Source organism: Lithobates pipiens, unplaced genomic scaffold (assembly GCF_037356315.1).
Source record: "Lithobates pipiens isolate NorthernLeopardFrog02 unplaced genomic scaffold, aLitPip1_a1.2 Scaffold_18, whole genome shotgun sequence".
Taxonomy (NCBI): domain Eukaryota; kingdom Metazoa; phylum Chordata; class Amphibia; order Anura; family Ranidae; genus Lithobates; species Lithobates pipiens.
In genome coordinates, this window is record NW_027507758.1 from 526920144 (window position 1) to 526945014 (window position 24871).

A 24871-nucleotide genomic window follows, 5' to 3' on the forward strand; every position below is an offset into this window, starting at 1 on the left:
AAAATTTACGCTGGCCCTCCCCTTTAAGTACAGGATGAGACAATAAACAATGACATCCCCCTTTCCATTGTGGTAGCACCAACACCTTGGTCCAATCTGTAGATCAAAATGTTGGGGTATTTATGTGATACTCATTGGAACAGTTGTAAAGTTCAGATTTTGCTCCCCTACCGAGATGTTGGAATATATTGTTAATATGGTCCTCAAATTAGTGGTAAGTTTCAGATGGCTTCCTGTTGATTACAAACCTAACTTTTAACCATAACACAGAATCTAGTACCGGTAAATAGGGAGTGAATAATAATAATTTTGCTACTGTGAGAGAGAACATTTTCTGTATGTGTTTATCTGCAAAATGCTTTACTTTACAGTAAAGTGCTCAGCATGAATCAGAGCATAGACTGAGCTACAACAGGGCAGAGAATTACATTGATTAATTGAAATCAGACTGTGGTGCGGGTTGTAATAACACTGAGCTGTTTGCTGATACTTGACATTCGTTATCAGTTTTGTATTATTTGTCTCCTCATTACACACACACACAGCGATGACACCTCTGACCTCTGAAACAAAATGCTTTTTTTTTTACGAACTTCTATTTCAGCTTATTTCTGTCTTTCTTATATTCTCTGTCTTTCACACATTGTTAGTTAATTACAGCTTTATCTCGGCATTTATTGGTGAACACGGTGAGGTTGTTTCGGGTAAATAATTGTTGATGTGCTTGTCTATATTATCACAGTCACAGCCAGCAAGTATATAAACTTTTGTTACAAATCTGGCTCTGGTGTCTCATCTGGAGCTCTGGTCCATAGGGACAACTAAAACCAGCAACACAGATTACAACATTATTGTACAATCTGTTCAATACAGGGCAAGAGACTGTGCGATTGGATATAAAATGAGGAAAGTTATACCTGTGCTCCAATCGCAATAGCTTCTACATTTATATAACCTAACAGGTGCTAAACATACACATACACATATTAACACTAAAGACTCTGGAAGAACCCTCTGCACCCTGCAACCCACTCTATCTAGCAAACTTTGCAATAAAAAAAGTGGGACTTAGGCTCCATTCACACCTTGGCATTCCTATTTGCGGGCGGAATAGTTGCGATTCTGTCTGTGATTAACGTCACAAATTACAGGACACCCTTGCGATCCCTATTTTGGATGGCACCAAATCGTGGTGCAATTTTGCCTTAATTGTCGCCCAATGAATTGTGGTAAAAAAAGCACAAACAGAATCGCAGGACGCCCAAAAGAAGTACAAGAACTTCTTTTGGGTGTTGGGGGTCTTCTATGTAGAAGTGAGCCTGATTTTGCACTTTCCAGCTTTAGTTAATAAACCCCATTGTGTACTTAAAAGTGGGGTATGCCTGTATTAACCTTGATACATGTCCCCTGGGGCAGGACCCAGGTCCCCAAACACATTTTATGACAATAACTTGCATATTAACCTTTAAAATTTGCACTTTTCATTTCTCCCATAGACTTTTAAAGGGTGTTCTGCGGCTTTCGAATTTGCCGCGAACACCCCAATTGAACGGGCGAACATAAAGCCCATCCCTAGTTGGGAGCATGAAATTGTCCAAATTGTCTTGCTATGCTGACACCTTAATAGTTCTCGTCACTGGAACTAAGGGGCCAAGCCCAACCCCTGAAAAACAACCCCACACCGTAATAACCCTTCCACCAAATGATTTGGACCAGTGCACAAAGCAAGGTCCATAAGGACATGGATGAGCGAGTTTGGGATGCAGGAAACTAACTGACCTGCACAGAGTCCAGACCTTAAACTGAAAGAACACCTTTTGGGTTGAATTAAAGCAGAGACTGCGAGCCAGGCCTTCTAATCCACATCAGTGCCTGACCTTACAAATGCACTCCTGGAAGAATGGTCAAACATTCCCATAAACACACTCCTAAACCTTAAGAACTGCCTTCCCAGAAGAATTGAAGGTGTTATAGCTGCAACGGGTGGGCCAACCCAATATTGAACCCTACGGACTAAGACTGGGATGCCATTAAATTCCATGTGTGTGGAAAGGCAGGCATCCCAATATTTTTGGTAATATAGTATATATATATTATATATATATATATATATATATATATATATATATATATATATATATATATATACAGGTGATGTAGTTTTCTTTCATGCGATAAGGAAAATCGCTTGATTTGCCCATCAACACAGTTTTTTATTCCAAATATGTATAAAAACATTATTCATATAAAACAAAGCCAATAAAATGAACCTCCCTCAGGTACCTCCCACAGAATAACAGACACCAAATAGGTAAATAGTTCTCAACTCAATTAAGAACAACGAATAAGCGAAACATGTTGAGATTGAGCAAAACTGTCTACCCACGGAGGACACCTTATCTGCTATTCTTATTTCAGTTGTGAACTATTTATTATTATTATTATTATAATACAGGTTTTATATAGCGGTAACAGTCTGCGCAGCGCTTTACAACATATTTACCTATTTGATGTTCTAGGTGTCTGTTATTATTTTCCTGTTTTCGATTGTAGTATAGGATGTTGGTGCCTTTTGTCAAGCTTCAATTTTTTTCACAAACTACTTACTTATCACCATTCTTGACAAATACATCTATTTGTCTGAGAATAGCTCCTTAAGGCCCCATTCACATCTGTGCATAGCGTTTTCAGGCAAAAAAATTGTGCAATTTTACCGCAATTTTGCAGCGGTTTTGGCAGTGTTTTTACTGCAATTTTGCAGCGTTTTTTAACTGCATATTACAGCGATTTTGTGCAGGGCAAAAGGTCACCAATGTAAAAAGAAGAAAAACGCCCAAATCTGCCCAATTCGAGTGACAAAAAGGATCCAGACCTTGTTTGAGCTTCAGGCGTTCAGCTTCAGGCGACTTGGAGTGGAGATGTGAACCATCTCCATTGAGAACAATAGATTTTTTTTCCCCCGCCAGCATTTTGTAGTTTCAGGCTTCAAGCTACAAAACGCTCAGGTGTGAATAGGGCCTTAGGGACCTCAGGACCTAGGCAAGGACTTTCTATAAATCTATACCTCCAGTTATTAGCCCTAATATGCTTCCATTTCCAACAAATTATAATGCGCTCCTCTGCCTGTCAGGTATGAGGGTCCCTAGGGTGAGTAAAAGCCTTTCCGACAATAAAGAAGGGTATGTGTGGGCGATAAGATGCCTAATGAAAAACAGATGTAAGACACTAGTATGTTAGAAATAATGGCAGGTTGACTTTAACCTAGCTACCAGGTCATCAAGCAATAGGAAAAATGGTAATAAATAATTATTTGTGCACAGCTGAGTAAATGCACCTGCAATGTAGCATACCCTTTATTTTGTCTCTATTGGTTTGTACAAGGATCTGTCATTTCAGTACAATAATGCGCACTGTTTTGTTTGTTCCTTAGGAGCTGCTCATTTTCTCATCAAGGAGCTGTCTTATCACAACTTGGAACTGGAGCGGAACAGACAGGCAGAGCTAGGGGTTCAGCCCCAAGATGTCTGGCCTTTCATAGTTGTAGCAGATGATTCTTGTGTGATGTGGAACACCGTGGATGTCACTGTGACAGGAGACCATGCAAGGTACAAGCCAGAATGGACACATTTCATTGGTCTCCATGTCTATAATTTCTGTAGTGCTGCTTAAATGTTTGTTAGAGTTACAAAATGGTAAAGCAAAGCTTCACTTAGCACTATTTTGCATGTAAAATTCCTGTGGGGTTTTGGAAAAACAATTTTCCTTTTTGAAAAGAATCAAGTATGCGGGATTTGCAATTAAAAGAGCGAACACTTTATTCTCCTTGAATGCTGCTTATGTGAGATAACAGCCATCACTTGTGTGTACAGTATAGTCTGGAGAGTCAGTAGTCATGAATAGTCATTTGTAACCCTTTAAGCACAGTCATATACACTGCTGGGACTTGGTTGAAGCTCAGCTCCAGCCAAAACATTCCCTTTAGATAGATTGGAGAAGGGTTGGAGATCATGTCAGGTTTTAAATGCTGTCTCTGTTGAGGACATTTCCCCTGACTTCTGGATCTGCTTGACATCTGTCACTTGGACAGAAAATGAGGAAACATCTTTCTTAAAGTGGAGGTACGCCCACCACTGCAAAAATTAAAAACCAGCAGCTACACATACTGTAGGTGCTGGCTTTTACTAATAGGACACTTATCTGTCCTGGAGTCCAGCGATGTTGGCACCAAAGCTGATGTTTCCATCATCTGTTGGGTGCTCCTGCCGCCTTTGAAGGGTAAGGGAACTCGGCAGTGTTGGCTAACAGCTTCACACCAGGAACCCTACTGTGCATGTGCGAAGCTCCGTTCCTCTTTTCTACTGGCCCAGTGACAGGGGGAAGAGGAGGGAGCCGTGCCGTGACGGGTGAGGCTCCTGGAAGTGAGAACAGGATACCTGTCAAAGACAGGTATTCTGTTCCCCCTCCCCCCCAAAAGGTGCCAATTGTGGCACCGGAGGGAAGGGGGAACAAATGAGCAGAAGTTCCACTTTTGGCTGGATGTCCGCTTTAATTAAAGGTAAAAGACTAGCTGTCCAGCTTAGGGCTTTAATAGGGACACAGAAGATACTGCAGCAATCACCTGGGAGGACCTTCTGCGTCCCTATTTAAGCCCTAAGCTGGACAGCTAGAGGGATTTTTTTATACAGCAAGATGAAAATAGAGCATTCCTAAATGGGACATAGAACTAGTTATGACACAAGCCTGGTTCCTGGTATAGGACTCTTGTGGACAAATTTAAAAGGACCTGATCGATTCCATCCAGAAGATAGCAATTGTTGGTGGTATCTGTAATTATATTTGTTGATGTTTCACATGTAAAGTACAGAGCTTGACTATAGTTGTTTTCCTGATGAAGCGGGCATGGACCCGTGAAACGCATTGACATTAGAGCAAGCAATTAAGCCCAAGTTTGGCAGGGATGATAAGTGATAACATACAATATAACTTGATGTATCTGCAATACTGACATGCAGAAATGTATGTATCTGCAATACTGAGAAAACTGCAAAAATGTTTGTCTTTTAATGATACAGATATCTTTTTAATATATGTATAATAAAAGATTGATTCTACATCATACACTGAGCAAAATTTTAATCCCAACACTTTTATGTTTGCCCCTATTTATCATGAGCTGAACTCATCTACGACTTTTTCTATGTACACAAAAGGCCCATTTCTCTGAAATATTGTTCACAAATCTGTCTAAATCTGTGTTAGTGAGCACTTCTCCTTTGCCGGGATAATCCATGCACTTCACCTTTTATCAAACAGCACAATGCTACAGATGTCGCATGCTTTGAAGGAGTGTGCAATTGGCATGCTGACTGCAGGAATGTCCACCAGAACTGTTGCCCTTGAATTGAACATTCCTTTCTCTACCATAAGACATCTCCAAAGGTATTTCAGAGAATTTATCAGTACATCCAACCGGCCTCACAACCGCAGACCATGTGTAACCACACCAGCCCAGGACCACCACATCCAGCATCTTCACCTTCAAGATCATCTGAGACCAGCCACTCGGACAGCTGCTGCAACAATCAGTTTGCATAACCAAAGAATTTCTGCACAAACTGTCAGAAACCGTGTAAGGGAAACTCATCTGCATCCTCATCATCCTCATCGGGGTCTCGACCTGACTGCAGTTTGTCATCGTAACCGACTTGAGTGGGCAGATGCTCACATTCAATGGCATCTGGCACTTTGGAGAGGTGTTCTCTTCATGGATGAATCCCGGTTTTCACTGTACAGGGTAGATGGCAGACAGCGTGTATGGCGTTGTGTGAGTGAGCGGTTTGCTGATGTCAATGTTGTGGATTGAGTGGCCCATGGTGGCGGTGGGATTATGGTATGGGCAGGCGTAAGATATGGACTGCGAACACAGGTGCATTTTATTGATGGCATTTTGAATGCACAGAGATACCGTAACAAGATCCTGAGGCCTTGTTGTGCCATTCATCCACAACCATCACCTCATGTTGCAGCATGATAATGCACAGCCCCATGTTGCAAGGATCTGTACAAAATTCCTGGAAGCTGAAAACATCCCAGTTCTTGCATAGCACACATACTCACCGGACAGGTCACCCATTGAGCAGGTTTGGGATGCTCTGGATCGATGTATAAGACAGCGTGTTGTTCCAGTTCCTGCCAATATTCAGCAACTTCACACAGCCATTGAAGAGGAATGGACCAACACTGAACAGGCCACAATCAACAACCTGACCAACTCTATGCAAAGGCGATGTGCTGCACTGCATGAGGCAAATGCTGGTCACACCAGATACTGACTGGTTTTCAGACCCCCCCCCCCCCCCAATACAGTAAAACTGCACATTTTAGAGTGGCCTTTTAATAATCATGCTGTCTAATTAGACAGATAAATGTTTTTTATATGGAGAAAAAGCAATGAATAGAATACTAAAATATAAGAAGTAGTGCAATACGACTATGTAAGTAAATAATATGTATGAGATAATTGCGGTGAATGTTTGTTTGTATTTGTAAAAGAAAAAATGTTCTAAATAAAGATTACTTGATTAAAAAATATATATTTGGTACCTTTAAAGTTGTGTATTGTTTAGCTAGGTTTTTCATTGTATACAAGACCTGTAAAGCCTAGTACAGATGAGGCGAATCCGGCCGTTCACTGGCTTCTGTCGATGGGGTATGATGGAAAAAAGGTCTACTGGTCGGCATCTGATCAGTGCTCTCAGCCAATGGCCATCCCCCTGTCAGAACACAATAATGCAGCAGGGGAGATTGCTGTATTAACATTGCATGGTCAGTACAGCGGCTCCTCTAAAGCTTTTAGTTTTTTTTTTTCATTCAGCCTTGCTGGATTGAACAAAAAAAAAACACCTAGTGTGTACTAGGCTTAAGTGTGATCTAACTGCAGCAGAGAAAAACCAGGTCTTCTGTCCTGCTGTGGAAATCTCATAACTGGATGGACAGATGTATAATTGCTCCATTGTTTGCTTTTCATCTGTGTATCTGGCTTTTTGCCTAAACGTCAGCTTTAAAGTACATATGAGTTTTAATACCTTTGAGAACATCTGGAGGTATGATATTTGATTTAGAGTTCCCAGTTCTGTATTCTTGCTGCAAGTGGAGTTATAGAATGCCATGGTGGGGAATAATAAGGCCTGGCAGAGAGATTTCACCATAGGCATTTCATAAGAATGCCCCACACATATGCTCTTTGGTGACAATAAAACCTTTATTTCTCATTGATTGGTATTTGATCTCCACATCAAACTTCTCCAGTTTCTTCTCTACTAAATGGAAACTTCATAGAAACTCAAAATTCGAGAGACACTGTTGTTAATTCTAAAACAGTTTAATCAAATACAGCATTGTAATATCCAGTTATAATACCACTAGCACCATTGCAAAATTGAATCTTCGCTCTCTTGTAGAGCAAGACTAGAATCTTTAACATCCGACTCTTCTGGGTATATCAGATTAAAGCTCAGAAATGCCATGGAAACTGTGCATTTTGAACAGCTCTAGAGGAGAGAGGACAACAGATAAACAGTAGGAGGATTTGCTTCATCTGTATGTATCACCTGAGGCTACTCACGTCAGTCTTCATATGTAAAGGTTGTAAAGTGGAAGTAAATGTTGTGGGGCCGCACAGCATACTTGTACACTAGTTTGGCCCCTTGCAGTACTGACAAGTTTGTGCTCTCCCTTGTGGCTCTGCCACCATCCCATCTGCTTCTTCTGCTTTCTTGCACCATTGGGCAGACACTGATAATATAACTCCTGTGCATACACACCAGAGTTAAATTATACCACCACTTCATTGCTAGGAGAAAGGGAAAGGAGTTTTTGACAGAAGAGACATACAAAGTCTCCCTTCCACATAATGCTAAATCATAACCCTTGTTATATGTTTATAACCTGTATCTAATCATACCCACTTTAATATACTCTAGGGAGTGCTCTTGGACGGAAAGAAATGTATCTTTGAAGTACATCTTGCAGCAAATGGAGGCAACGCAGAGCATCACTCAGTATGCCATGCTGGGCATGTGGAAGTGGACCAGTAAAACTAAAAGCAGAAACCTGAGAGAACCTTTCTCCCGCTGTCACCTACATGACTTCCTCCTCCTCAATGTGGACCTGACGCAGGATGTTCAGTACAACCAGAACAGGTAGGAGGGAAAACACACCACATACATCCAATAATGAAGAAAAGGCTTTCAGAAACCTGCAAGAACAAGGCTGTGAATGAAGTAGGAAGCTCTGAAAAATGTACTTCTAATAATGAGATTTGAAAAATCCAATGTGCTGGTTGTACCCAAGTCGACCGGTCACTTTGGGTACAATCAGCCTGCCCATACATGGTTCAATGGTTCAATTCAATTTTAACTGTCTATGGTTGGCTTTAGAGTGAAATTCTAATTTTGCTGAAAAACAAATTGCACAAATTAGCAACTAGGCTAATCTTGTTTCTTACCAAATTTGCACTCCCAGTGAAGTAAACCTAAAGCTATTGCCAGGGATGCTATAATTCATGCAACTTATGCCTTCAATTTGCCATCTAGCCCTTTGCAGTGTCGGTGAGCCAATTATTGGAGCACAAATGTGAAGATTTTGGGAAATGATGTCTACAGATAAATACTGTCACCGTCATTGCAAAAAATATATATTGATTTATTTGAACATTTCTAAAAATCATAGCTTGATTCAGTTAAAAAAAAACAGATTTATAATAGCATTACATTACAAACATTACAGTTTTAGGTATTTTCCACTTTAAAAGTGATATACATTACATTTGTTTTCATTTACAAGTATTCTATAGGCTGATGATCTGTTTTTGTATTTTGCTTTCCTCCAGGTATACTTGTGATGATGTAGACTTTAATCTCCGAGTGAACAGCTCTGGGCTGCTTATTTGTCGTTTTAATCGGTTTAGCGTCATGAAGAAGCAAATCGCTGTGGGAGGACACCGCTCTTTGCACATCAAACCCAAAGTGAGAACAATTACATATTCAAGGGTTCGGCAAGCCAAATCTCAGTCTGCCAGAGCTTTACAAATACAAACATAAAGGCTTATTTATAATAACTGAAAGAGGTGTTTGCATTTATTATTTAACCTATGCTAGAAAACAACCTTTTCCAGTGTAGCACATAGGTGTCCTTTTTCTGCAGTATTTGTAACTGAATTTATGAATATTCACACAATGCCATATGTTTACTGGTAATCCAAAATGATATATTTATTATGCTGCATTGATTACCTCAAAGGTTCAAATAGACAAGTTTCCACAGATATCTAAAAAGAGGTCATCAAGTAGATCACCACATGCTAACAAATAACTAGCCCAATAATATGTATATAGTTTATTATGCATATATATCATCTCCATAAAACAGGAAGCTCATCCAGCTTACAAACAGAATAAAAGTAACCTTGACCATCAGACATACTTTATAGCCCTATTTCAATGAACATATACAGTGACCTAGAATGATGCATAGTTTACAATCTCCTTATAGGATGTCTACGCATTTCTCAGGTCTTTCCAGCTTCTTCAGGACGAAGGCAAACGAGACTGAATCATATTGTTTTCAAAATATGTATCCTTACAGGATATGTATATAAGTGGGCATATGTTCTAAATCACTTCCATCCAAAAGGGTCTGAATGGACTGTCCATTGTATCATTTGCATAGGCGTTTGAGGGGCGTTTTTAACACCCCTCAAATGCCTGTTTTTAATGTCAGTGTGAACTCTAAGTCCACGTAAAGGTCTCTTCTTAGGCTTGTCCACCAATCCTGGAAATAGGCTCTTATGGACACTTGGTATAGCCAGTATGCTAAAATTCCGAAGTGATGTTTGCATTACCTGTAGGATTTCAGTAATCATCTGATCCTGCCAGCTTTGGTAGGACTGCACAATGATAGGAATATCTATGCATACCTTGCAATCTTAGCAGGCAACCCCTGCCCAGGAAATGGAGCTCAGAGAAAGCTTGAATGAATAAGTTGAAGTTTTCCAAACGATATACTATTTTCACTCCTTGATAAAGCTCTGACACTACTATCAGCAGCTGCTTACACAGAGATGGAAAAAGTTAGGAAATAACAAATACTTTGACAATAGTAAACACTCAGTTTTGCCCCTAGGGAAGACCAGGAGGTCAAATCCTTAATTAATCTTCAGAAGCTATGTTTTAACTGGGCTAATGATGTGAATGGCTACTATCAGGGAAAGGATAAAGGAGGAATGGGGCCACAGGCAAGGTAGCAGCTTTGCCCCTGCTATCCTCTTGATTCCTGGTTTACTGCAGTATACTAGATGTTGTATCTGGATAACCTTTGGGCCCTAGGCTCCCGTCTAGGTTGCTTATGGTTGCTCTAGCTCTGACTACACATCTATTTTATTTCGCGTTTATCAAAAAAAGTGTTGTTTTAGTCCAGCACATGATATGATCCAGAGTGGCAATCATGGCAACATAATGCATATACTTGAATATTATTGATCCTGAAAAGGCAGTTATGATACGCCGTTACCTTTTTTGCTGTTTATTTTATCTTCTACCAGCTCTGAACCCTTCCTGTTAGTGTCTTAGCTTGACAATAAATCTTGATTTCCAACATTTATCCTCCAGGCTCTCGATTCATCCATGTCAGTCTCGACAGCTCACTACATCTGTGCTCCTGACAGCAACCATACCGTCTTGGCTGCGCCGGCTCATCTTCTTCTGGAGAAATTCCTCCAATTTCACAGCCAGCAATTCTTTCCTCTGTCAGTGACTGACTCAAGCCATCCTGTGCTGGTGGTAGATTGTTATCTTAACCTTGGCCCTCAGGTATTGAAAAATTCAACATTCCTATTTGTATATCCTTGTCTATGATTTGCTTCCAAACTCTGTCACCTGCTCAATACACTGGCTAGTTGGAATTATTGACATCACATATTTTGAAAATGTCAGACGTTTCTCAAACATTTTATGAATATTGACTTAGCACATAAAAGACTGCTTCTACTGGGGTTAGTCGGGTACACTTTGGGGAATATATATAGTTTTATTATATTTTCTTTTTTAGATTAGGAGCTAAAATGCATTTTAAAAATATTTACCTTTTTAGACAGGTAATTACAGTATAAAATGTACATATGAATATTCTATATTTACATTAACCAGACTAATCCTCGTTAGAAAGGGCTTTTTTACATGGATCAATAGCTCAAGCTCAAATAGCAGGCACAGCTGAATGAGTAAGCCCTTGTACACACGGTCGGACATTCCGACAACAAAATCCGTTCGATTTTTTCAGACGGATTTTGTCCGAAACTGGTGTTGCATACAAACGGTCGGACAAAGTTGGCGGAAAATCCGATCGTTCGAAGCGTGATGGCGTTCATTGCGACAGGACTACATTGCAGCTAGTAGCCAATAGCTTTTAGTCTCGTAATTTGATCTGAGCTTGCGTAGCACTTTGTCCGATCATTTGTAGAGAACTCCGATCGGACAAAGTCCGATCGGATCATGTTGTCGGAAAATTTTATATCCAGCTCTTAAACTTTGTTGGTCGGACAGTCTGACGGAAAAAGTTTGATGTAGCCCACACACAGTCGGATTATCCGACAACACGGTCCGATCGGACATTTTCCTCTGTGCTCCCCTTTCACCCTCTCTACCTGATCTGTAGGGTTCCAAGAGAAAAACTATTTGAAAGCAAGCTCTTTGTACTGTGAGATACATGGGACTTAAAGCGGAGGTCCACCCTAAAGTGGACCTTCCGCTCATTGGAATCCTCCCCCCCTCCGGCGCCACAATTGGCACCTTTCAGGGGGGGGGGGGGTGCAGGTACCTGTACAGTACAGGTATCTGCACCCACTTCCGGCGTAGATTCTGCAGAAGGTACGCCCCTTTCCGCAGAATCTACGCCCCTTTCCGAAAGTCCCCCGCTGCCTGCTGGGAAACACACGGATCCCAGAGACAGTGGGGACCATCCTTATTGCACAACTTTAATAAGGGGGCCCCGGATACCGGCCCCCCACCCTATGTGAATGAGTATGGGGTACAATGTACCCCTACCCATTCACCTGTAAAATAAAGTAAAAAAAAAACACAACACACGAGATAAAATACTTTATTGCACAGCTCCGGGGGTCTTCCGTCTTCGGGGGTCTTCTCGCCGGACTCCTCCGCTATCTTCTTGTAGCTCTTTTGCTAGCAGAGGAGTCCGGCTTTCTTCCTCGCCGCCGGCCTCTTCTCCCGACTTCGGGGGTCTTGTCCCCCTCTTCGGTTCTTCTGCCGGGCCACCGTGCCTTCTTATAGCTCTTTTACAGGCGGTGGCCCGGTCTTCTGTCGCCGCCGCCTTCCGTTCTTCTTCTTCTCCTTCTTCTCCTGGAGATGTTGACTCGATGCTCTCTCCGGCCACAATACCAGGGACGCGCTGCGCGGCCACTTATATAGGGACAAGGGGCGGTGTCACATGGCTTTATGTCACATGGGTTGGTGTCACATGGTGACCCCGCCCCCTTACGATGTCACAGTCCCCATGTGACATCAACCCATGTGACCAACCCATGTGACATAAAGCTATGTGAGACCGCCCCTTGTCCCTATATAAGTGGCAGCGCAGGGCGTCCCTGGCATTGCGGCCGGAGAGATCGTCGAGTCAACATCTCCTGGAGAAGAAGAATAAGAACGGAAGGCGGCGGCGGCGACAGAAGACCGGGCCACCGCCTGTAAAAGAGCTATAAGGAGGCGCGGTGGCCCGGCAGAAGAACCGAAGAGGGGGACAAGACCCCCGAAGTCGGGAGAAGAGGCCGGCGGCGAGGAAAAAAGCCGGACTCCTCCGCTAGCAAAAGAGCTACAAGAAGATAGCGGAGGAGTCCGGCGAGAAGACCCCCGAAGACGGAAGACCCCCGGAGCTGTGCAATAAAGTATTTTATCTTGTGTGTTGTGTTTTTTTTTGTACTTTTATTTTACAGGTGAATGGGTAGGGGTACATTGTACCCCATACTCATTCACATAGGGTGGGGGGGCCGGTATCCGGGGGCCCCCTTATTTAAGGGGGCTCCTGGATTCCGATAAGCCCCCCGCCCGCAGACCCCGACAACCAACGGCCAGGGTTGTCGGGAAGAGGCCCTTGTCCTCATCAACATGGGGACAAGGTGCTTTGGGGTGGGGGGGGGCCGCGCGGCCCCCCCTTCCCCAAGGCACCCCCCATGTTGAGGGCACGCGGCCTGGTACGGCTCAGGAGGGGGGGCGCTCGCTCGCCCCCCTTTCCTGGCCGGCCGGGTAGCGTGCTCGGACAAGGGTTGTTGTGGACTTGGGGACCCCCACGCCGATTTTTTTTCGGCGTTGGGGGTTCCCCTTTAAGTCCATACCAGGCGGCGGGGCCAGCGACGTCTCCTTCGCGGGCCCCGCCTACCTGGACACGCGCTCGAAATGAGCGGACTTTCCTCCACGTGTGTGGGCGAGTCCGTTCATTTCGAAAGCACGGCGGATAGTACGGCGGTCTTAGTACGCCGTATTAGTCCGCTGAAAAAGTGCCGTGTGTGGGCAAGTAGCCCGTTCGGAAATTCCGACAGACTAAGTACGTCGGACAGGCGGTTACGTGTGTACGCGGCTTAAATCTAGGCTTACCTGTAGGTCAAAGTGGTTTGTAAGGGTTTACAACCACTTTAAGTCATTCACCATATAATCCAGCCTTCCTACAATCAGATTTTCTTTATCACTCCCTTGATATCCTAATGGGTGTCCGATATCCAGGAAAGACAGTTTTAAAGCAGAACAACACTGCATCTAAGCACCACAAACCCAAAAAGCAGTTACATTCATTTTTTTCATTCATTCAGCAAACCCCCCACCCCCCACCCATCCATGCATGTCTCCATATTTTGCTTAGAAATCACTTTTAAAAACACCCGCCCTAGCATTTCTGGTTGTGGCCATCTTGAGTAAGGGCAGATAATTCATGTAGCATTTACTTCCTGGAATTCATCTGCCCCTAGCTTAGGCATGCCAGCAAAAGGGCGTGCTTAGCTGATTAAGCCCCTCCTCCCCCTGAAGACTCCTGTGATGTATGACAACATTTTCATAGGCCTGGAAACCTCGCTGCAAGTAACTGATGTAAAAAAAAAGTTTAAAAGAAGTACCATATTTATCGCCGTATAACACATGCCAGCATATAACATGCACCCCAAGTTTAGGAGGGAATTTTAAGGAAAAAAACTTTTAGGAGGGAAGTTTTAAGGAAGAAACTTACATCTAAATGCCCATCAATGCTATTATCAGTGTCCATCTGCAGCCTTGTCCATCATTGCACCTTTGTCCAGTGTCCATCTGCAGCCTTGCCCAGTGTCTTTGCAGCATTGCCCAGTGTCTTTGCAGCCTTGCCCAATCTCTTTGCAGCATTGCCCAGCCTCATTGCAGGCGGATCTTTTAAAATTGGCACCGATCTCCGCTGACTGTGAGCGGAGAGGAGCATGTGCCACCGACATACACAAAGCTGAGTGTACTTGGCACGGCTCACAGTCTCGCCCTATAATGCACACAGGTCCAATGGCGGGACTGTGAGCGGAGTTGAGCGGAGCCGAGCGCCGCCAAGATACACATAGCCGAGTGTACTTGGCTAGGCCCGGCTCCTCTCGGCTCCGCTCACAGCACCCTGTGCTATGTCCATCATAGTGCGGGACTGGGCGTGACTGTGAGCAGAGCCGAGAGGAGCCGAGCCTAGCCGAGTACACTTGGCTATGTGTATCTCGGCGGCGCTTGCTCCTCCGGTCACAATCAGCGGGGGATCGGTGGGGATCAGCGTATAACACGCACCCTCGATTTTCCCCTGATTTTAAGGGGAAAAAAGTGCATGTTATACGCCGATAAATACGGTAAATATGATAAACTTTCCTACCTATATACTGCTAGGAGCATGAGGATTAAAAATAGTCAGTGTTGACTGAGAAAATGAAGCTTTGAACATCTCACAGAGTTATTTCATCTGAAAATGGAAAGAGTATGACACAACTGCAAACTTACCAAACCATGGTCGTCCACCTAAACTGACAGGCCGGGGAAGGAGAGCATTATTCATAGAAGCAGCCAGGAGGCCCATGGTAACTCTGATGCTGCGTACACATGATACAGACTAGGTCCGACGGTCTTCCTGACGGACTTTCGGCGGAGTTCCGACGGACCTTACAAACAAACGGACTAAGTCCATTCGAAAGTCCGTTCATTTTGAACATGATGACGTAAGACAGGACTAAGCAAGGAAGTTCAATAGCCAGTAGCCAATAGCTTCCCTTGCGTCATATTTGGTCCGTCGGACCAGCACACATACAAACGGTTTTCCCAATTTTAGTCCGTTGGAATTGAGTCCGTCGGATAGATTTGAAACATGTTATATTTATAGTTCCATCGGATTTTTTTTCCGAAAAATGATCAGACTAGCCCACACACGATTGGACGGACTTATCCCTTTGGACCTAGTTTGCTGGAAAGTCCGGTTGTGTGTACGCGGCATGATGGATCTGCAGAGGTCCACAGCTGAGGTGGGAGATTCTGTCCACAGGACAACTATTATTATTATTATTATAATACTGGTTTTATATAGCGCCAACAGTTTGCTCAGCGCTTTACAACATGAGGGCAGACATTACAATTACATTACAATTTGGTACAAGAGGAATCAGAGGGCCCTGCTCGTTAGAGCTTACAATCTAAAAAGGAAGGGGCAATTGATACAAAAGGTAATAGCTGGGGGGGATGAGCTGATGGAGGAAGTAAAACAGTGTTAGTTAGAAGCAGGATAGGCTTCTTTGAAGAGAAGGGTTTTCAGGGATCGTCTAAAGATGGATAGATTAGGGGACAGTCGGACAGATTGGGGTAGGGAGTTCCAAAGGATGGGAGAAGCTCTGGAGAAATCCTGGAGGCGAGCATGGGAGGAGGTGACAAGGGAGCTAGAGAGCAGGAGGTCTTGGGATAACCGAAGAGAGCGGCTTGGTTGGTATTTTGGGACTAGGTTAGTGATGTAACTAAGGGCAGAGTTATGGATGGCTTTGTAAATTATTGTTAGTACTTTGAATTTTATTCGTTGGGTGAGTGGAAGCCAATGGAGGGATTGGCAGAGAGGGGTGGAGGACACTAAATGGCTGGTAAGGTGGATGAGTCTGGCAGCGGCATTCATTATGGACTGAAGGGGGGATAGTCTATGTAAAGGTAATCCAACGAGGAGGGAGTTGCAGTAGTCAAGGCGAGAGATGACCAGGGAGTGAATTAGAAGCTTGGTGGTGTCATTAGTTAAAAAGGGGCGTATTCTGGAAATGTTGTGGAGGCTAAGGCGGCATGATTTGGACAGGGCTTGTATGTGGCCTGAAAGGACAGTGCGGAGTCTAAGGTTACCCCTAGCACCCTGGCATGTGGGGACGGACTGATAGATGTGCCATTGATCTTGACAGAGAAGTCAGGTGAAGGGGCACATGGGGGAGGAAATATTAAAAGCTTGGTTTTAGATAGATTAAGTTTGAGGAAGTGGTGTGACATCCAGGCTGATATGTCTGTTAGTAGATCAGTGATGCGTGAGGAGATTGATGGGGTGAGCTGAGGGGCAGAGAGATAGATTTGGGTGTCATCAGCATATAAATGGTAGTGAAAGCCATGGGAGGCTATCAGCTGACCCAGGGAGGACGTGTAGATCGAGAATAGTAGAGGTCCAAGGACAGAACCTTGGGGGACCCCAACGGAAAGGGGAGTTGGAGAGGAGGAAGGGGAGTTGTAAGTGACACTGAAGGTGCGATGAGATAGGTAAGATTCAAACCAACGGAGAGTGCAGCCATGGAGACCAAGCAAATTGAGTTTTTTGAGGAGGAGGGGGTGCTCAACTGTATCAAAGGCCGCAGAAAGATCCAAGAGTGAGAGTATGGAATAATGACCATTGGTTTTGGCTGTTAGTAAGTCGTTAGTGAGTTTTAGGATGGCAGTTTCTGTGGAGTGCTGTGGGCGAAATCCAGACTGAAGAGGATCGAGAAGGTTATTTTCAATGAGGTGGTTGCTCAGTCGGTTGTAGACTAAACGTTCAAGGAGTTTGGAGGCAAAAGGGAGTAAAGAGATGGGTCTTAGGTTGTTAAGATTGGTGGGGTCTGAGGCCTTTTTTGGTATCGGAGTGACTAGTACATGTTTTAGAGGGTTGGGGAAGAAGCCATTAGAGAGTGAGAGGTTGAAGATATGAGTTAAGGAGTGTAGGATTGAGTCAGATGGTGACCGTAGTAATTGAGAAGGAACAGGGTCCAGGGGGCAGGAGGTTAGGTGGGCATTAGACAATTTAGTGACTTCCTCTAAAGTAGCTGGGTCAAAAGAGGAAAGTATTGATTGTGCAGGAGGACAGGGAGTGTAAGGTGAGGGAGATGTCTGTAGAGCGGAGATCTCAAGACGAATCGTCTCAATCTTATTTTTGAAGTGATAAGCAATCAAGTTATTTTTTCCTTGCAAGGGTGCATGTGATCGGGACACAGGGCCAATCAGCACTGTCCAGACAGAGGGTAGGGGGTCCTGCAGCCTCATAGGACAATCAGAGTAGAATGAAAACCTCCTCCTACAAGCTTTAACCAGACACAGATAGAAGTCATAAGACTGTTATATACTGCTAATGAGAAAAAGTATTTAGCAGTTTATATTTACTAATATAATTGATTTTCCATGTTCTGTGTACTGTGGGAGACCAGACATAGTGAATGAAGGGTCATGGGTTTAGTAACACTTTAACTTGCCCACAATCAAAGGTTACTTTTTATCAATGACTCAAATGTAACTTTTTTTACATTTCAGATTACAGTGTGCTATGTCAGTTCACGGCCTCACTCCATCAATGTAAACTGCACTGGGATAACATTTAGTGGACTCTTGCTCCACCTGTGCGATTCCTTTGTTGTAGCCAGTTTCTTGAAAAATTTCCAATTTCTGAAAGGTAAGCAAGACACGGATTCCTTATCATTAGAGTCTATCTAGTTTTGGATAGAATGAGACACTGTTAAAATTTGCATTAATTTTTTATTGTTAATTGTGCTCTCCTTTGTCCCCAGAACAGAAAGCGATGGGAAATCCAAAATTTGACAGTTGACACAAGAACAGGGATAAATGGGAAATCTAATGGGGACACCTGCTCCGATAACAACTGTCAAAAAAGGGATTTCCTCTCACTTTGGAGAGATATACTTTTGTTTTTTGTTGTGTTTCTAGGACAGAAAGTGTAATCACCTAAAAAAGACAAGTTTTATAGTCTGTTAAATAAGAAATATTCCATTGTAATGTTTTGTATTTTATTTAGGCTAGCATTTGGAGCTTTAGGCTTTTTTATACATAGCTTCTCCTATTGCTTCAAGCAGGGAGTTGGCAAACCATTAATCACGATCTACCCATTGGCCTGCGTCATTCTAATCTTCACCGCAGAGCAGAGAGTGGGAGGCAGCATTGTACTGGAGGGTGGGAGCGGAAGCTACTTCAGTTAACCTTTTGAGTTAATTAGCAGGTGATTGATTGCTAGGACGCCGGGCGATCCTGGCAACCAATCACTGGCTTGGTAATATGAAATGTTAACCCTGCCAGCTCCCGCTTCCACCCTCCATCCAGTACTGTGCTGCCTCCCAATCTCTGCTTTGCTGTGAACACGCTGTGAGGTAAGTGAGTGGTACCTACACAGTGCTGTGTGTTTGTATGGGGGAGTAGAGGGTGGAGGATGATGTGGGGGACAGAAGGCACTACAGTGGTGGTGGCGGGATATAAAGGGCACATTGGAGATTGTTTCGGGGAGGGGGGAGCAGAGGACACTGCTTGGTGGGAGGGGGGCATAGGACACTGCTTTTGGGGGGGGGGGGCAGAGGGACAGTGGACACTTTGGAAGGGCACAGGACAATTTTTATGGGTGGGGGCAAAGGACACTATCGTAGGGGGGTGATGTGAAAGGGGGCAGAGGACACTGCTTTGGGGGGCATATGACACTGCTATGGGTGGAGGGGCAGAGTGGCACAGGACACTACAGGTGGGCAGAGGACACTGCTTTGGGGGGTACAGGACACTACTGTGCTGGGGCAAAGGACACTGCTATGGGGGCAGAAGACACTACAGTGACGTAGAGTGATGTGAAGGGGGCAGAGGACACTGCTATGGGGGGGGGAGAAACACCACTGGGGGGAGGGGCAAAGGACACTACTGTGTAGAGGGGCAGAGGTCACTACTGTGGAGGGGGGGCAGAGTACATTACTGTGGGGAGGCAGGGGACACTACTGTGGAGGTGATGTGAAGGGGCAGAGGATGAAACTGTGGGGGGGGGGGAGATCTGAAGGGGGGCAGAGGATGCTATTATGGAGGGGAGAGATTGGAAGGAGGGCAGAGGACACTACTGTGACACACTATGTGTTCTTCATGCCGTCTTTTTATTGGGAGATTAATAGTTGTTTTTTTCTTTTATGAGCAGCCAGAATACTGGTAGAGAGGAAAACGTATTCTTGTTCAGACACCCACTATGCCCTGTGTATGATTTTAGAGGATTTTACAGGTGCTGAAGGGGGCTCATCACTAGGGAGCAGGTAGTCCTCAGACACTGGTGCTCCTAGATTCAGACCTATTAGACCTACTTATAATTCTGACCTTTTGCATACACTTTATAAGCATTTCCTTGCACATCATATTTGCCAGAAAGGTGAAGTTTGGCTTCATGGGCATCCAATATAAATTTTCTAGAGGTGTACTGACTTTTTACATTCTCTTTTCAGATGCCACACTGTGTGTTGTGTGTCAGGACCGCAGCTCCCTTCGCCAGACAGTAGTTAGGTTAGAACTGGAGGATGAATGGCAGTTCCGCCTACGAGACGAGTTCCAAACAGCCAATGCCAAGGAAGACAAACCCTTGTTCATCCTGACTGGGCGCCATGTTTAACACAAGTGGACCTTAACCAGATGTTACTGTGGCAGCACATGCTCCAAGTGCATGCTCTCTATAACGTCTAAAAGCACTGGTCTTATTTCTGTTGCACTGAAGAAACACTGTATTAAAAATAGCAACAAAAGCTTGCATAAAAAATATTACACAGTGGACACAAACATTTATGACTTTTCCCACTGATACTTAGTATTTAATAAGTATTTGTATATATTTGAAGCACTGAGAAATAGGGAATTTTGTACCTTTTTATTTTTCTGAAATTGTAGATCATGTTTTATTTTTATTGTGTCAATATGTATTGTTAGAGTATTTTCATTTTTAATGACATGTATGTTACAATGTAGCAATAGGGAATCAGCTGATATAAAGGCAGCTAGTGAGTAGGCGCTAGTTTGCACATGACCAGCCAAACCCCATACATTGGTAGCCATACCACCCACCGTTAGGGACATATAATGCAAAGGAGATGTGCTTCCTGCACAGGAATACAGCTGTGTTTACACCTAGCTTTATAAAGACCATTCATTCCATTGGGACTTACTTTCTATAAACAGAACCATATGCCTGTTTAATGCTTCATTTGCAGTCAGTATAGGCACCTGCAGTTACCATAGAGATTAATGTGCACCTTTAGTTTTGCAGGAAATTATAGGCAGGGAAACAAAGGATGGTAGATGCTGCTTTATTTTTCATAGTTATAAGGCATATTTAAAAGGTTTATGTCAAAACCTGCCTTCAGCGCCATGACTCATTTCCCACATCTCATATACAACTGAGACTAGACCATGGAAAGGTTTGGTGTCCCATAGTGAGGTTCTGAGTTACTGATTGACAGTAGAGCCTGGCATATTAGAACTCCGATCTGCTTGTGCTATGGTAACAGACATACAGTACGGGGGCAATAGAAAAACACAGGGGCCGGGCTGCCTATGCTGATCTTTCTTTCTAAAAATGCTAGCTGCCTGACTGTCCTTCTCATATACTTGCATTAAAGTGTATCCACACCCAAAAATGAAATATGTATAAATAGCTCAGCTTTTGCTCTGTATATGTAGCTGTGCAAGTTTATTTTCTATACTGCTGTGAGTAAATGTCTCATATATACCTAGTGATCCTGCCAGTTAGTTCCCTTTCTGGGTTTTTTTTTGTAATAGCTTTGACAGCCAGCTCCCAATCATGCAGGATAGTAGTCTCCCTATGCTTGTGTGAGACTGAGGCTTACTTTAAATCAGTGATGGCGAACCTTGGCACCCCAGATGTTTTGGAACTACATTTCCAATGATGCTCCACTAAACTGCAGAGTGCCAGAGCATCATGGGAAATGTAGTTCCAAAACATCTGGGGTGCCAAGGTTCGCCATCACTGCTCTAAATCAGTGGTTCTCCACTCCTGTCCACGGGGCCCACTAAGAGGCCAGATTTTAGGTATTACCTTGGGGAGACGCAGACTAGAATACTGCAATCACTGAGCCACAAATGATATCACCTGTGATGTATATCAGTTATCTTACAAACCTTGCCTGTTAGTGGGTCCTAAGGACAGGAGTTGAGAACCACTGCTCTAAATGTAAGTGCTCTTTTTGCTGGATAGCTTGGCCTGTCAGAATTATGGCAGATCTACTGGCAGGATGAAAAGGAAATAAAATATTATAAAGGAAAAACTCATATGTTAGTGACTGACTGCATTATATATATTGTTTTGAATTTTTCTATGGTTACACTGATCCAGAACATGTACGTAGAACAGAAGTCCTGCCTTTCCTGATCTGCATACTTCAAGGTCCATTATTAAGAAAGCATTAAAGCCAGAGGGTTTGAATAATAGCAAAACTACTGGCTTTTTTTTACAAGAGGAGAATAATGGTAGCCCCTATGTCTCTATCGTAACAGGTTCACTTGCATAACAGAACACTTTTTTAATTCACCAAAAACCTTCATTATAGGAAGTATTTCTCCTACACTTCCTTTCAAAGGATTACTACCAATGGGCTCATGCATAGTGTGTTAATAAGAACAGTTGTTGTAGTCTACAGCAGCCATAATTAATTATTTTTTCCACTTGCTCTAAGGAAATTACATTTGGAAGGTGATTGGCTACCATAAGGTAGACAAATTGTTATTGTTAGCACACCTTTCATACATAAGCCCCATCATAACAGGGGAGTTTGTGATATTTCAGTTATATGCTGGAGTCTGGTGGACCAAGTCAATTACATATACTGTATTATATTATCTTGAGCTCTCCATTGACAAGATCTCCTTGTCATAGCCCTGACTTTGTGCCAACCAAGTTTTAAAGCACTCCTCCTGCTGCAGTGTGAATAATGTAAAATATATTAGAAATACAAAAGTAAAAGTGAAACCCCACTATAATGATTCAACAGGTCTTCAGAGATGAGAAGTCAACTACAGAGATCTCACCACAAGAGTGTCAGAGAGATATAAGAAACTGTTGGCCTAGTTTAACTTTCTAGCATCTACTAGACTGTAAAATCTCTGTTCTGGGTGGACTAACTTGCTTTAGCATAAATCTACCTTTGACGCTTAGAATTAGGACATCCAGAATCCTCATGGCCCCTCCCAGATTTTCCTGCATGTCAAATACTGGCAGCTCCTGTGTGTGCTGAAGGGAAAATACCTGTAACCCATCTGCAGTAGGTATGAGCTTGGGTTTGGTTCTTGGTTTTAAACCAAAAAGGCAGCTTTATTTTCCTGGACACTAAGCTGAGGGAGGAGATTCCCTTGTCTGCAGCTTCACATTTACAAAAGAACAGGGATGCTTGTGACATCATTGACCTAATATGAGCACATGTGTACGGGAATCTGCGGGGTAGGGAATCGCCCATCCCCAGCTCACTGGCACGGCACTTACAGCTGCCTTCCAGGTTCAGACTGGGCTCAAGCTCACCTTTAATCTGTAGTACCAACAATAATGTATAAAAAGGCTGTCTCAGACCTATAGTAAGAAAATTGTTTAGGTCTTTGCTAGGGTGCCTGGAACCATCTTCTTCTCACCATGGAGTAATGCCGCGTACACACGACCGGACTTAGGTCCGACAGACTTTCGAAGGAGTTCTGACGGAGTTCTGACAGAGTTCTGACGGACTTTCCGAATGAATGGACTTGGCCACACACAATCACACCAAAGTCCGACGGATTCGAACGTGATGACGTACGACCGGACTAGAATAAGGAAGTTCATAGCCAGTAGCCAATAGCTGCCCTAGCGTCAGTTTTCGTCCGTCGGACTAGCATACACACGAGCGGATTTCTCGGTAGGAAATGGGTCCGGCGGAGTTCTGGCGGAAAAATTTGAAACATGTTCCATTTCTAAAGTCTGTCAGACTTTTGCAAATCAAAAGTCCGCTGCAGCCCAAACACGATCGAATAGTCTGCCGGAATTGTTCCGTCGGACCTTTTGATGTTGAAAAGTCCGGTCGTGTGTACGCGGCATAAGTATTTTGTAAACTCTCTATTGGCTGCCACCACTATGGTTGCATTTGAAGGGTGACACATACTCGTTCGCAAATTTGCTCCTTGCAAGGAGCCATTTGTTGTTAGAGCCTATTGGGTTTACTGTCTGTGAACTTTCCCACTCTTTTCATAAATAAAATATTTGAACATAAAACATTTCGCAAACAGAGGTCAGACGTAATTGTACGTTATAATACAATTTTGTCAAGAGTGTCCACTGCTGTATATGGTTCTTCTAGTGAAGTCTAAAATGTTTTGTTTACATTGCCATAGTGTACAAAGCTAAAATATATGAGTAGCTTTAAAAGTGAAATCCCATTGTAGTTTGTTTTTGCTTTACATAATATCCATTAGTATTTCTTTAAATCTTACCATAAGTCACTCTTCTGGTCCCCAGTGTAAAACATGACTGGGAGATCTTGTTTACACAGTTACAAAATGACTTCATGGATTTTAGGTTTGCATGTTAATTATTTTTATTTCATGTAAATAGTGTATGTGCAATTTGTTTTGGTCTTGTAATGATTTGTCTAATTTAATATGTTCATTTTTAAATAAATATATATACTGTATAATGGAGTCCTTGAATTTGTTTTTATCTATCTATCTATCTATCTATCTATCTATCTATCTATCTATCTATCTATCTATCTATCACCTACCATCCTAGTGTTTGCAGAATATAGCCAAAATAATCTCATGGCTGCTAATGCCAATGTTGGCTTATATCAACCATTTTATTGCCATGATGTGTTGGACACATCATTGGCAGCAAAGGGGTTAAAAGTACTACAAGTATAGAGAAATACATCACGATCCTATAAGTGACCTCCTAAATGTTTGTGGTTGGCTGGCAATAGTGCCTCTGTTGCACTGAATTCACAAGCAATGTCTTCAGCTCTGCCTAAATTCTTCACTGGTGTACTACAGAACTTCACCTCTCTCTGCCCCGTTCTGTGGGTTAATGTGAGTTTTCTTTATCGTACAACACGGGTCACAGAGCCACAGTAGTAACTATATGGGTTATATAGGCCACCTTTAGATGATGGACACTGGCACACCCTAGGCAGGAAGTTTACTCCCTATATAAACCCTCCTCTTACTGGGAGTACCTCAGTTTTTTCAGCAGCATCTAAGGTGTTGGTCATGAGTAAATATGTGCTGTGCTGAGCTCCACTGGAGTAATCTTTGCTGGGGCAAGCTATGCAGCCGGATCCATTCAAAGTGTCTTTTTAGGCCAAATTGAATGGTACCCAGGCCTCGTGGCGGTTTAGCCTGTAACGCTTCTGTTTTTCGGGATCTGGACCCCGGGATACAGTGCTTTGGTTTTTGGCAGGGTGCTATAGGGGTCCAATGGAGTGGAACCCCCAATAAAAAGGGGCCCTGGTCCTTGAAGGTTTTGTAACAGAGCCCATCGTGAGGGGTGAAGATTGGGTCTGTTTGGC

General features: G+C 43.3%; 1 protein-coding gene across 1 annotated transcript in view; it reads left to right on the forward strand.

The window, feature by feature from the left end:
* GREB1 (growth regulating estrogen receptor binding 1) overlaps nucleotides 1–24001 on the forward strand; it is a 233680-nt gene extending 209679 nt beyond the window's left edge. The window contains exons 28-33 of the mRNA XM_077488799.1: nucleotides 3431–3605; nucleotides 7983–8201; nucleotides 8891–9026; nucleotides 10668–10868; nucleotides 17841–17979; nucleotides 19784–24001. Of these exons, the coding sequence (XP_077344925.1) occupies nucleotides 3431–3605; nucleotides 7983–8201; nucleotides 8891–9026; nucleotides 10668–10868; nucleotides 17841–17979; nucleotides 19784–19947 (1034 nt within the window). The 3' untranslated portion in view covers nucleotides 19948–24001. The remainder of the gene's footprint in view (nucleotides 1–3430; nucleotides 3606–7982; nucleotides 8202–8890; nucleotides 9027–10667; nucleotides 10869–17840; nucleotides 17980–19783) is intronic.
* Nucleotides 24002–24871: the final 870 nt, after the last annotated feature.